The sequence below is a fragment of the Syngnathus scovelli genome, chromosome 2 (genome assembly GCF_024217435.2).
Source record: "Syngnathus scovelli strain Florida chromosome 2, RoL_Ssco_1.2, whole genome shotgun sequence".
In the NCBI taxonomy this organism is placed as follows: Eukaryota; Metazoa; Chordata; class Actinopteri; order Syngnathiformes; family Syngnathidae; genus Syngnathus; species Syngnathus scovelli.
Genome location: NC_090848.1, coordinates 14125655 through 14140701, shown reverse-complemented (window position 1 = coordinate 14140701; position 15047 = coordinate 14125655). Strand labels below are relative to the sequence as shown.

Below are 15047 nucleotides of genomic sequence, written 5' to 3'. Positions count from 1 at the left end.
TAACACGCAACAACCTACGCAATCCACACACTCGCTGAACTTAAAGGGGTAAAAGATTGAATCGATGGAATGAGATTAAGATTTTAGCTAGTGGACAGCTGCCAATCAAAAGATCATTTCAGCCTACTTTAGCCAGCACTGCCCATCTATACTAAGATGTAATACACACGTCCCGCTGATTTGCCGCCAAATTTCTTTTTCTATGGACTTGCTCTAAGCAGGGGGTCACCAAACCTTTTGAAACTGAGAGCTACTTCTTGGTTACTGATTAATGCGAAGGACTTCCACTTTGATACATACTGTACTTCTGAAATAACAATTTCAAATTAGGTCAATAATAATTCATGATTTTCATCTACATCACTAACGATTTTTTACAAGGATTATCACAGATTTAATAAAGTAGGAAAAATAATATCAATACACTTTTGTTTTCTTTCTTTCAACAGGTGTTTACATTTAGAAAGGATCAGATTTCCCAGTAAATCACAATGTCCCACCACAGCTAAGTGAATCAACAAAACTGCAATTTTGTGTAAATTAAAATAAAGAACAGAGCAACATGATTCAACAAGTGAGGCTCATATTTATAGTAAATCTAAGGTCATGTGACTCAGTATCTAGAACGAAGCCCTGCTTCAACAATGCAATCATCATCTGCCCATGACGCATGATGACAGAAAAGTAGACTTACCCAGATTGGGAAATCATTGGTTAAACAAATATACAAACGGTCTTCTATGCATCACAATCAAAACAACCGTCGGCAGAGAATCATCTAAAGTCAAAATTATACATCAGACTGTTCCCAGAACGTTTCTCTGGAAATCATTGAGTGCAACCACCCTCATGACATGCTGTGGCAAACGATGTTTCAACTCGCATCAATCTTTTCCCCCCAGAAAACTATTAACGCGATTGGTTGAAATGTGAAATTTCTTTTTTTGATCTATGCACTCCAGTGGACTACTATTTACATGAACCTGCCTTGTTGTCGTCATACAAATAACAGACACACCGAAAAGCGGTTCTTGAAAATAAAATCTTGGACCGTCCAAACCATGACAGTGAGGAAAGTGCCACTCACCTACAGCTGGGGCTCAAAGTCAAGTGGAGCAGCAGCAGCTCGCACAGTCTATGTGGCAACGAGCGACCATTCTATCCATAGCCTGAGGGCAGGCACACCGATAGACAAGGGGGTGCACAGGGCTCCAGAATATTCAAATCCCAATACTGACTGCTGATTTGGATAAGAGCTGTTCCAAAGTTGACACAGAGAAAGATTTGTCTGAAACTTTTTTTTTTTTCCTGTTTAGGAGAAGGTTGGTGTGTGCCAGGAGAGAGGCTGGTGTGTTGATATAAGAAGCAGATGTGAAATATGCACACTTGGGAAGAAAAACAGACAAAGTGCTGTTCCACTCAAATGTGGAAAAACAAAAGCGGCCATTGTAAATTCGAATGTCACACACCTGCCTTTACTTTGAGCAGGAATGAATGGAAACTTTATGAGAAGTCAATTGTACTACAATCGAAATTAAGTGCATATCGAAAAATGACCTACCATAGAAAACGGCACCTTCCCAGGAAAGACAAGCCTTGGAAATTGCAGTGAAAAAAAAAGATCAATATTGACAAAGTCCAAAAGATACAGCAAATGTTAGAGTTCCAGTTGCGACCTGACTCAAATTGGATTTTATCGTGTGAGGCGGTCCCAGTAACTTTCCTGCTTGTATGATATTCCTGATCCCAAAAATGACAGTGGATGTGTTCTCTTTATGACAGCAGTCTGACAACCGCACACACTAACACAGGCTGAGAGTCACAAGCCCCGCCCACCATCCCTTCCCCTTCCCAATCACACCCACACAAGCTTACACGCATCATAACTGACTCACATCAACTCCAGTTTTGCTCCCTAACGTTCTGGCTGATCCACATCACGTCACTTTAGCCGCATCTTTCCAAACTTTTCAAACACGAACGGTTTAATGGTCACCTTTATGTAACCCGGAAAAGGTTAGCAAGTGATCTTTGTCTTATAAAGGTGGAAAAATCTAGCATCGTAGTTGTCACAAAGGTCAGAATGCATTGAAATCATATTTCAACAGACTTCAGAACTGAAAATATCAAGGAAAAGTTTCACAATTAGTTTATTTCTTGTGGGGTTCAAAATCTGAAAAGTGAATTGCACAATCGAACTATTACACCTGGAGGCATCCCATTTGTGCTTTATGACTTATTATTGCACAAGCATTGGTTGTTTTTTAGTAACGCAAAACGTCCTGCTCACTCGAGACAGTCAAACCATTTGAGGCCAAAGAAGTTTTTGGACTCGAGGTGGACTAATTCCAACTCTGGCGTTTTGAAGCAGGTTCAGCGCTGGCCCATTAAATGAAATAAGAAAAGGAAAATAATGATTCTGGGAGTGATGTCATTCCCAAGTTCAAGTTCGGGCTTCTAAGATAAAAGGCGGCGCAGTCCGGCCGCTCTTTTATTTTTTGGTCTAATCCGAGATGACTGCATTTAAATCCCTCGCAATTAGCTAGCTCACAAAAACAAGGGGGCGCCCCCAAGGCATAAGTGTGGGGGTGGGGGCACTTGCTTGCGGGTGGCTCTTAATGCCTAACAGCCCCCACAGCAGTTGCTCCAAATAAAGCAACCTGTTGAATCCATGTCCCCCGCTGTCAGTCTTAATTAGAAGAGGCTACTCTTAAAAGAGGGGAGGCCAGCAATGCAATTAACGTGAAGGATTAGACCCCGCTGGCGATGCCATTGTTGGGGGAGAAATGAATAGTTGGCTTGCCTCTGTGACCCGACCTTGGCATTAACCCCCTGACCGAGCGTGAGCTTTGAATTCCACCAAGTCTTCCCGGGGAAGTCTGCGGCGTCGCGAGGGCAAACAAAGAAAAGCGGCAGTGTGAGGATAACGAGGATGAGCCGCGTCGGCATATGAAACAGGCCACGGGCGCACGGAGAGGATTAAAGGCAAATATTTCCCCTGAGATACTGCTGTTAGTTTCCACATATTCTTGGCCGGTGGCTTAGTTGGCTTCAATTTTGGAGAGCGAGCGAGCGTGCTGAAGCTGGGCAGACGTTTGTGAAAAAAACTTTTGCGCTCCATCTGTAGCTGAGCCGTGCGGACTCAACATTTTATTAAGCTAATTTCGGAGGGCTTGTTACCGCAACCCCTCCTCGCTTAGGGTCTTCCGTGAACTCCAACCTATGGGCCCGTTACAAGTAACTTTTTTAGTAATGGAGCACCAGTCAGATAGTCTCTTCCTGTTATTCCCTCTCTGTTGCAATGCTTCCTGGATCCTTCCTAACTGGGACACGCTCTTGAGGGGATGAATTGGCGTCATTTATGTTTACAATTTCCTGTTAAGACATCAAGTGCAACAGAAACATTGCTCTGGGATGAGTTTGGAAATTGTAATTTCCAGGTTCGAAGTGCCAGAATCACAAATACATAACCTCTTGGACATCGTTTTAAATACTACTTTAGAAATGGGAACGTCAATATTTTCAGGTGCTCCTTCTGTATTTGTACTGCAGCACTATTTTCATCACCATCATCATCAATGGCTGCATGGAAAAGTACTAACTGGCAGAAAAGTGTGATTAGTGTGCGGCTGACAAAGTGTGTGAGTGTCATGGAAAGCTTGTTGGAGCATGCTGAGGTCAAAGCTCGAATGAACCCTTTTTTCCAGTGTTAGTTATTTTCTTTAAATAAGCGAAACAACCGTTAGTTGACTTGTTCGGGACAATCAGGGCAAATGACATTTCAAATATTTTTTTCCCAAAAGGATCAACTGAAAATCTGATTGTTGTTAATAAATGGCGATTAAAAACAGTCGCTTTGCTTGTGTTAACCGCGCAGCTTTAGCACATCAGCATGTCAGCACTAGTTAGATTTTCAGCAGCGGCGGCGGAACAGAAGGGAGAAACGCCAATTAGGAAAAAAGAAAAGGTGAGTTTGGGTGAAAATTAAAAAGGCCACATTGTGACGCAAAGGCGAGAGTGACAACACAGACAGCCTTGGGCTCCAGCTGTTTGGAGGGAAGGGCCTGTTTCCATGGAAAGGCAAACCTCACAACTTGTCTTGTTTGGTCCTGTCCGTTGAGGCTTACGAGAGTGAGAAGAAAAGACAAGCAAGCTGAGACTAGCACCAAGTGCAATTTGATGCAAAACTAGCGAGGGCTGCTTCGAACGCCGCCAATCCACCTTGTAGGCAGTATTTAATCTCCTGGATTTACAGTAACCCGCAGCGCAAAGTAATCCAAATAAACAACTAAATATCTGGACAACACACGGCAGCACAATCAGCAAAGACGATGATTTCAATAATAATAAAAGGGGAAGGAAGTCTATTTACATTTATTTGCTAATCAAATTGAATTGAGAGAATAAATCCAGTGGCAAGATTCAATTTTGCCTCTTTGCTATTTAAGGACTATTAAAACAGATTCATAAATAACTTCAGATAAATGAATAAATAAGATCGAGAGATATCAAGAGTACAAGATCTGATAATAAATCCTTTTTTATAGCCAAGAAATGCCAGAACAAAGATGGAGGAGGAGGAGGGGGGGTGTTTTCCTCCTCTTACCTCACACCTCCATGTCATAAATTCAAGAGGAACATTAGAAATTGTGACATTGGGGAATATTACATCCGCAAAAGGCCATGTCGATGCGAGTCAGACCATGAGAAGAAGTATTCCAAAAATGACACAGTGAGGCTTGGTGTGAAACTTTACATAACTCTCCCAAATAAGCAGACAAACCTGTGCTATTTTTGTAACTACTGACAAATTTAAGACCATCCTCAAGCTTCTTTATGGGGATTTAATGAAGAGTCAATTATTGATTACCTTGTATTGGTTATTTAGGGGCTGACATAGGAATCACGAAAAAGGATGATTCGGGTATATCATGTGGAGATAAAATAAACAACATCAGAGATTCTTGCAATCAATAAAGGCCGCTGTGATTACCTCCGACATGTCGACACCTCCACGTAAACAAGAGCCCTTCCTACCCTAAAATACGAGTCTGCAGTATTTGAAAGACATGCAGCTGCAGGAATTTCGCATTTTGTGAAGCAAAGAGCTGATAAGTTGTGGTGTCTACCGTCGTCTTTTGAATGTAACGACCATACATGATGGTGGTTGGTTCTGTCTAATATTCATTTTTTACTTACTATGTTCCCGTTTTAACTGAAGATTGTGAAGCTGTTCAAGTGTAAAAATAATAAATTGAAAAAAAAAATTGGTACCCCAGTACTCAGTATTTGGTGTCCATGTACCAACCACAGAGTAGAATTCGGTGTTGAACAATTTATCGCGAACACAGGGCAGAATGAACTATCTTTATTTCTTCGTGGCACACTGCAGTAAGTTTTGATTTAAAGCACATGTATATCCTTTTCAACAAATTATGAAGATACATTTGGAATTAGGACCATGTTTTCTGAGAAGAATCCATTAATGTCACTAGTGACCGCGATTACACAAACAGTTGCCATTTTCGTACACATTAATGGGAATGAGTGTCACATAAATTTGGGGCTAACTGTATAAACATCGATTTCAACAGTTCCCTTCTCCGGGGTGGAATGATTATCCATTGTACATAAATAATCTGATAACAATAATTTTGTTGTACAATTTTCCCTTTTATTTGGGGTTTCTCCGTGGAGAAAAGGCCGATACAACATGTAGCATTGTCCACCTTTTGTCTCCACGGAGAGGGCTACTCAAATGAAAAGAGGAACATTCACGTGATGCAGGGGTGGAAGGGAAGCAGGACAGAGAGCAGGACAACCAAAACAAGCAAGCGGCGAGCGGACACCGTGTTCGTCTCCCTCCGTCTTCTGGCCAGACTCCCATTGTCAAAACTGGCGGCTTCAAAGCACTAATTCATTAAACGCTCCAGCAGCCAGACACAAAAGGCTCGACACCGCTTTCATACTGTTTAAAAGACGTGCGGCGGCTTTAGCCCTCGGCCTGACCTTGGAGATATAGTTTGCTGTTGCTGAATCTGATGAGGAAATCAACACGGGAGGGGGTTGGGCTGCTCAAGTTGCTTTTTGAGGTTCCAGTTTACCAACCCCGTTTAAAAATCTCAGCAAATGAGTATTAGGTGACTGGTAGTGTTTGATGCATCGTGGGAGTTTACGGTCACATGATCGTAAAGCTCCGATTTTAAATACCTGTCAATCAACACTGTTCCCCCATCCCTTGCAAGTCTCTCAAAATTTAGATTCGTTGTACTCTATTAACTCATGTTAATTAGTTTTGTGTAAAGGTTCCATGTCTTCTTTTCATATGACTTCTAAAGGCATTTCGTGTTAGGTGGTCTTACCTTTGAGGCCCTGCGTCGATCGGGGCACTCGGGGTGCTGGCACACCACCCAGTCCTCCTCCTGAACAGGCTTGTCATCTGAAACAAAACAAACATGTGACACCACAGGAAAAAAAAAAGACTTAATTACATGAGTTTATTAACACTCCTTTTTTGGTCAGGTTGTTGGAAATATGGCCAGGACTTATCGCCTGAGTTTACAGTATGTATGGACAATGTGGAGGAGGGGGTTGGGCAATGGGGGGGTGACCAAGCGGCAATAAAGAGCAAAGTGAGACAGAGTAAACACAAGCCATGAGGGACCGAGGTGGGGAGGGGGGCACTAATGGGAAGAGATCAAAAGGACATGAATAATGAGTGACAGGACTGGTGCAAAATGGAGCAATGGAGTAGAAAGCTTCATCCCTCTTTTTTTTTTTTTTTTTTTAGTGCACTCACTCTATGGTCCACAATAACAAATCACTCTTGTCAAACAAAGCTCCGAAAGCTACTCCGCTCGTCACTATTGAGCAAGTGATTAAAGGCCTTGTTTATGTCTTCAGCTTGTCCGAGTACATACGGTACACGAGATAAAGACATGATAGAAAAACACGGGCATGTTTATCCATCCGCCTGTCGAATGAGGCCCCTCGTCGCGCGGGGGGTGGTCACAATAGGGTAGTGTCACCTGTTCCCTTTCAAAAGAAGCCAACTATAACATTTCACCACGGAGTCTAAGAAGGTAAAAGGCACTTTGGAAAAGGTTGCTGTTGAAACATGAAGCTGAACATTTTCAGGCCAAGAGGAGAAAAAAAGAAGAAAAGACCCAAAGCCCTGTTCTGCATGGTAAGACTTTTTAGTCATCCACTTGATCACAGCTAGACCGACAGGTCAGAGGTCCTTGAGGGGAATGGGGGAGTAAAACGGTAATTACTGCAGACCTCATGGTCTGCGGTTTCCTGTGGACTTTTCCCCAGCTTCCTTGAAAAGGCACCAAATGTAAACCTCCACCCCAGGTGATAAAGAATTATTTAAACATGAAATGTATTCATCTATGGATGGCCATTAGAGTGATTTAGATTTCTTAACAATGAATTGTTCAATGGAACGACTCTCGTTAAGATCGTAAAACTTGCATTCTCTATTTTTTTTATACACTGCGCCCCATCTTCCCGTTGACTTCCTCATATCATGCTGACGTTCCATCTCACACTTGCACTCTCTCTCTCTCTGTCTGTCTCTCTGATGAATCGGAATTCCTCAACTCAGCAGTGCTGATGAAGTCAAAAGCTAACACAAGCTATACACGGATACACACGTGACAGTGCACAAAGAGATGGCACACTAAAGAGACAGTGGACAATCTCTCTATGCCGCTCGCTGCAAACTGAGGTATGTGCTAGTTGGAACTAGTCTGTTTACTTTTGTACCAAACAAATGGCAAACACACATATACGCTATGACTTGCGTCCTTATAATTTCAATCATGCGTTGCGCCATACAATGCATTGTGGGTGCCGAGTGGCTTTACTGTCATAACCATAGATCACTGACGTGATAGAAAGTGGGTCATGACCATGTTCACATTAGCATTAGCAGCTAGTCATCAATCACAGCAAAGAGTTTCACAATGGCCGGGGGTCGCTGTCTTGGCCTGTACTGGACATTTGGGTTTGGTCTGTCCACTATTTTTAAAAGTCTTAATTTTATATTTGACTTGAACATCATCCTACTTCAAACATAAGGCGGACATAGATGGTTCATTTGTTACGTGTGGCAAAGACAACATCTTTAGTAGACATCTTCATTAATTGAGAAGCCCAATAAGCGTTGTTGTCCCATTTCCGTCAAATTCCCTCAAAAAAATTCACGTTTGCAATATGTTCTTCCATTCTTGGTTGGCAGCAATGGTGCTAGATTGCTAACCCTTGCTACCCGTGCAGCCACCAGCTTGCATCAACAAAGCCAGACAAACGATGTGAAAAAATAAAAGGGAGATATATCGTCAATTGTCCATTGATGAGGAGGGAAAAACTATATACCAAAGTTGGGCTGTCGTTTGGCTTCGGTTTTCTCAGGAAGTTCACTCCAGTACAAGCTACCTCTGTCTAAGGTCATCTGAAAACGTCAGGCGTATATGTTTCAGCGCCAGAAGCTGTGACAGGAGGATGTTATGCTGTCAACCTTTTCCCATATGTCCATGAGGAATGTTAAGAATGCCACACGCAACTTGATGACGTCTCACAGAACATGAGATGGAGGAAGCTCAACCCCCCTTCGTTTGTATAATTGTCAGCAGAATAACAAAAACATCTGCCGATATTTGAGAAGGGTGAGCGATAACACCAACAGTGCAACTGTAATATTACGCTCTGTCCCTTCTATGGTGTGGGAACCCGTAATCTCGTCAGTGTGTCCTCACATAAACGGCAACTTGTAAAGTTGACAAAAATGTCAACATTGCAAAGAAACAGATTTACAATATGCCATCCAGGAATTACCTGGGCCCACAAAAATAATTGATTAATAATGCTTTCTTACCTGCCACTTAATGTTCATCTCTCAAGATTATCAAAAAAGTGCCCTCTTCTATAGACACTTTTAAAAATCTGTTAAATTTGTTTAGGCCGAATTTCAGTAGGATCTAATTCTTTTTTGTTTTTGCGTGTCATGTTTGTGATTTTGTATTTTGCCTATGGGAACTTGCATGATTTTCACAGATCATGTTTTTAAATCGCAAATGCAGGCAAATGGCTAAAACTGAGGTTTGGGTGAAGATTTGGGAGAAGATGCACCATATAATCAAATCCCAAAACTGTAATAACCACAAACATCAAAAGATATTTTGGATTAAGAACTTTCCTATCCAGTGGTTCAGTCCCGCACATGCGACTTGCATGTGCTTTCTTGATTCCTACATCTGAGAGGACCCCCTACTGGGTCTCCCATCTACATGCAATATGAAGCCACAGAACAACCAAGTGAACAGTGTTCCACAGATGGGAGGACAAGTTCCATGTTGAAACATGCTGACAAATCAAGTTGCATTCAATGTATTCACTCATTTTTGGCTAATCACATATTTCAGTCACCACGTTCAAAAGCACTCACGAGGAGATTACGGCATAGCCCAAATATCTGGGGGTATTTGTGTCACAAGGTACAGTAAGAGGACAAAAGCCAAACGATTATGGAACAATTTGCCTTTATATAATACAGTCTGCCGTAAAACAGCAGATTTGAGCAAAATGAAGGTGTTGTCACTGTAGACATATTATCGTAGTAAAAACTCTGTTCTCCATGGGGCCTTTATACTTTATAGCAGGGATTGTGAACCTGTGGTCCCTGGCCTTCTAGTGTTCCGTGGCTGTATTGCAGGTGGTCCACAAAATTGGAAAAGGAAATTAATTGTAATTTTTTTAAAAAATAAATTTGATGGATTATTTAGACTTGATATATTTTCCAGCTAATTATGTGAGTCATTCACCCATCCAAATTATGTCAAATGCAGCCAATATTCCCAAAATAGACATGCAGATGCAAATAAATAGCCTATATAGGTCTACCCTCCTTCGGTGGAAAATAAAATAATATTCCGCCAAAGCAGTGGTCCCCGAGTTGCTTCTTGGCTATAATGGTGGTCCCTTGGAATAAACCTGTTGAAAATCCCTGCTTTATAGGTCCATCATAGGACTACATTGATATGACAAAATCAAAACCTAGAAAATTAATCAGACCCTCCAGGGTCTCACTTTCATGCCTTTTAATTCAATATTGCATCCACCAATGTCCTACGACCAAGAATAACAGCAAAAAACATAGAAAGCAGCATTCACTTGAGCTTTAAATCTATGAAATATGCAATACTGTGGTCAAACAAAACCAAGCTGCCAAATCAAAATGAATGGATGTCGAATGTATGTCACATACAAATGACTGTCAGACAAGCATTTGGTCAACAGGAAATTTTCTTTTTTTTTTAAGTTTACATAGCGGTAATGTTGGTTAACCAAAGCGTGTAACGAAGAAAGGCGTAGTCTTATGTGACGGAGAACTCTTCTGTGTATGTGTGTTGTGCGCCCATGTAACCTTGGAACTCAAATTACAAATTCAAAAAGCTAAATGTGGACAGAGAGGTTAGAATTAAAAATGCACTGATCAAAACATCTCGATGACACATTCGTCTGCCAAACGGCTTCGCGTCAGCAGCCACCGTCCTTAAGATGGCTGGAAAGTTCCAGCGTTTTCAGACTGGCTTTCAGGGTGGTTGAGGAACATTCTTTCACAGGCCAGTGTTATCACATCCCTTTCACTAATAGCGTGGATGAGGAAGGGCAGCGGAAAGTGACTGCCCCGGGTGCCACATCACTCCCCAAAAAAAACTGAGACAGGATACACAGAGGTGTTTTGGAGCAGCTGTGCACTTTTTTTAGGCAGTAAATATTTCCTCAGTGTTTTCTCTTTCTTTTGCATTTATGTGGAGTGAGGTGGCTGAGTAATACCCAGTGAAGCAAGAACTGGTTGGAAGATAAAGGCCTTTCCGTGATGAAGGTGAAATACGCTCCTCAAAATAACAGTGCTGGTCAAAAGGGGGGGGGGGGGGGGGGGGCAACACAACAAAATGAAGTCATGTCTATTCCAAAGTGTGGCATCAAACAATAAATTGCACAATAATCGTGCAACAAATGTCTCGCATTAAACTGACAACAGTGTTGACGCGTATAAAACATCGGAAAAAGAACAGAAAAAGTGGAGCACTGACCACACTGTGGGATGACGCACAAGTTTTTAAAGACCAGAAACGCTTACTGACGCAAGCCTGCCATTTATGCAGGCTTGGGACCGGCACCGGAGATTCCTCATGGCTGGGTGTTGGCTCAGAACTGATGACAGTGCTGACTGATGCATCAAAAGACAACACGGTGGAGCGCAAAACCGACCGATGTCTAGACCACTTGCAGTTTTACATCATCCATGTTTTTCTTTAAATCTGTTTGGTGGTCTTGAATTTGTTCCGAATTTGGAATTGTTCACAAATTCAAAAGATCCATTGCTATTGCCATTCCAACAAACTCACTCTAGGATTAGTTGGTGATCTTACCGCACAGATCATGGATGGCGTCCAGGGATGACGACCAGTAGTAGCGCTCCATTCCCACTTGGGAGCAAGACGATGTTGGTGGCTCCAACTCATAAGCGCCGCGCTTCTTCCAATACAGGAACATTTTGCTGACTTCCACTGATTGACTCTATAATTATTCATGAAAATGCAACTCTTTAAATGATGCTATCAAATGAGATATGACCCAGCCGAGAGTGGCCTGTTGAGTTTCTGACCAGCCTGCGGTTTCTCCACCAAGATGAGTTCATCTTTCAAAATAAAAACTTGCCAGTTCAAAGTCTGCCAATAGACTCATTCCAAACATCCACCTGCACGATGATCTCATGCAGTCTCGCCGCCAAGCTTCTTCTTTCTACATCTCTAGGAGACCGGAGAAGCTCCTCCTATAAAACTGAGTTCAAGTCTAAACGAAGCAACAAAAAAAGTCCTCCTCCTGTTGAGACCACCAGTCACCACCTTGTCAGACTCCTCAAAACCATTGGAGTGATTCCTTCCGTCACCGACGCGCTCTCTGAGACTCGACCGTGTCTGTGATGGGAGTTTCGCCAACTGTAAAACATTTGTGCGAACCAAGCTGCTTGTGTAGGACGTCTCGACCGCAGGGGGGCTTTTAGGGCCCACGCAGTCAGACAAGTGGTGCATTCATGAAGGGGTGAGAGATGCATGCTGGGGTAGTCTGGACCCATGGCTTTTGGACCTGACCGCACAAAGATCTCTTTTAAACACCCATCCTACATGCACTACTTTGCAGTATCAGCAAAGGGCTTATATTCTGCATTAATTTATGGCTTTGCCCTTTAGCTGGATTCAGTTCTATCAATGAGCTGCCTTCTGTGTGTGTGGGAGGGGGCGGGGTAGGCTTACATACTATGCACAGATCAATATGAAAGGTAGGGATGGTGATGAGCACACTGATAAAGTCAACACAGTCAAAACAGTGGCCAGGGGTGGGTGGTAACCCGTTCAATTCATTCGAGAAACTTTGGAGATAAAATGCACCAGAGTAGTTTTGATGCACTTGAGTATGTATGTTAAGAACAAAGGGTACATGTTCCCATTTATATTCAGCTGTATTCTTTTTTTTTAAAATCTATTTCTTAATGTATTGCTTGTGAGATTGATTAGAAGTGTCAAGGATACCAAAGACTTTTGCACAGATCCTCGAGGAATGACTCACTTCTGTAGCACATCTAAAAACGGGAGAAGGAATAGTGCGAGATTGAGTCTGGCCGGGCCGAGAAAAGGGAGGGATGCAGTCACATGTAGCAACCAACATGTCCAATTTTGGGATGAGAAATTAGAGGGTAGGATGAGAGCCGGCCTTGCTGCGCGGCTCTGGGCTTTGCAGACATGTGGTAATCATCAAAAGCAGCTTTGGGCAAGAAGCTTCCCTTTTAATGAAGCAAGCAGATGTGAAGCATGAGAACCAATATGCCAATACAAGGGCCAATTTCCACCTCGTGCAGAAACAAAGGATGTGTGTGTGTGTGTTAGGGGGGGGGGGTGCAGAGGAGATATTAGACAACCTCGCTTTCATCATCAGGTCACCCTTTCATAATAAGACTCTCCACAAACAATGCACCTGCATGTTGCACACATGGCATTTACATCTGGATGATCTCATCCTCACAAGGTTTGCATTAGAAAGACAAACCCACGTCACATCCACAAAGATTTTTTTTTTAACCCAGTACTATACTACTCTCTTCGAGACATTTGCTGCCTTCATGTGCATGCTAAAGCAGCAGGTGGCGCTATATCCCCAAGATGAAAAAAACATTTTTGCCATTGTTTTTTCTGGAAAATATGTTATATAAGTTTCATACAGCAAAAGAAAGAACTGTCAGTTCTGATAAGTACCTGGAGATGACTAACTAAATAAACTTAACTGTGTTGCTGCGAAGGCTCATCGTATTTAAGAATTTTAAAAGGGTGTGATCCAGTCTGATGCCAGAGGGAGTGCACGGTGCTAGTCCATGCCCGTTATGTAGGTTATAATTAGCTCGGCAGACCGTCAAAGGCACAAGCAATAACTTTTTACCAGCCAGCTCAGACCCAAAAAGAATAAAAATAGAAAGAAATGACGTATTTTATTTGGTCTAAATATATAAAATGCTCTAAACCTTGGCTAGCGGCTTTGCAGGGATTCTTCTTTTATTGTAGACAGTATCATGTTTTGCCCATTGTAACCAAAAGCAGCTCAAATCACGCTTTGTCATGCTTCGTTTTGTGTTGAATTTGTCACCCTGCACACACTAATCATATGCTATTGAAAATATTTATATTGTTAGGTCAAGGAACTTTTTTTAAGAACTCCAGCTACAAAGGGATTTATTTGTCCGCAATAATAGACCAAGAAAAAAAAATAATGTTTTGTTCTGTTTCATTAACATATCATTTATTAGTAATCATTAATGAGTGTGTCAGGTAGTCAAATGTTCTGATTTTTGCTACCATTGTTCAGTGTGTTGGCACACTTTGATTCTTAATTCTTGATAGCAATTGTTTTTATCAGAGTGAATGCTTCCAACTTTCACCTGTGAGGACTGTTTCAGGGAAGTCAACTATTTCCTCCAACAAAGCAAGGTGCAAAAACAAACATAGTATGCCACATGGATGATTTAGGTCCGGAAGACCAGGCCCGTTGATATAACCGACAATGGATAATGTCGTTCCAAATTTTTAAAGTCTGTGTTGAATAAACATACCTTAAATTCCTTGAAATACCAAGTTAGCAATGATATGATATGGGAGCTAATTTTGGATTGAAGCAGTTTGGCATGCAGATCTGATCAAAAAATAAATTCCGAACACCTCTGGGACAAAAACAACACACCTGTTTTTCAGGTATTTTTAAGTGTGGTGAATCTACATGGCACAAAAACAAGAACAGTGACTTTAAATAGCAGTGACGGGGACAAAAGTGAAAGAGGAGCCCCGGGAGTTAAGATCAGCATACACTAGGCACCATGTTTGGGAGAAAAGAATGATGGGAAAAGGCACACGAGAGACGAGTGTGTGTGTGTGTGGGGGGGGAGCCTCCAGCTGTGACCGTGTTTATGACGGTGACTTCATCACGGAATAAACACAAAAAAAAAAAAAGACACTACAGTGCAGAGATGACAACACCGCCAAGTCCTAACCCTCACACAACACTTGCTGCTTGCAATCTGATGGGTGGCTCACGTGAGCCGAGCGCAGCTCATATAAATTCCATCAAATGATTATTAGCTATTTGAAGTCATTCAAGAAGAAAGCAATGAGAGCAAGCTATTTTAAATCCTTTAGCTTGGTCAATAATGTGTAAAATAAAATGAAAGTCACAATTTTGTTGAATGTACTATATACAATATAGTATTTTGGCCACAGACATAAAACAATAAAATAAGAAAACATTTGTTGGGTGGTAACTAACTGCAACTTCTTGTACCAAATAAATATGGCTCAGGACAATAACAAATGTCTGAGATTTTTTTTAATATACTGTACATGCAAACACACTAAAAGTATCATTTAAAATGTCTAAAATACAACATATGTCCTGATTATGGGCAAACAACAAAGACAGGTTGACTGAGCTTTACG

The 15047-nt window shown here is 41.8% G+C and overlaps 1 protein-coding gene across 4 annotated transcripts in view; it reads right to left on the bottom strand.

The window, feature by feature from the left end:
* The window catches only part of plekhg5b (pleckstrin homology domain containing, family G (with RhoGef domain) member 5b), a 41823-nt gene that overhangs the window by 23702 nt on the left and 3074 nt on the right, over positions 1 to 15047 (bottom strand). For 2 of the 4 annotated variants that reach the window (XM_049754974.1, XM_049754975.1), the window contains exon 2: positions 6363 to 6439. In XM_049754974.1, the coding sequence (XP_049610931.1) occupies positions 6363 to 6439 (77 nt within the window). Of the gene's footprint in view, positions 1 to 1561; positions 1801 to 6362; positions 6440 to 11441; positions 12172 to 15047 lie in introns of those variants that run through there. The other 2 variants (XM_049754973.2, XM_049754976.1) reach the window with 2 other exon arrangements.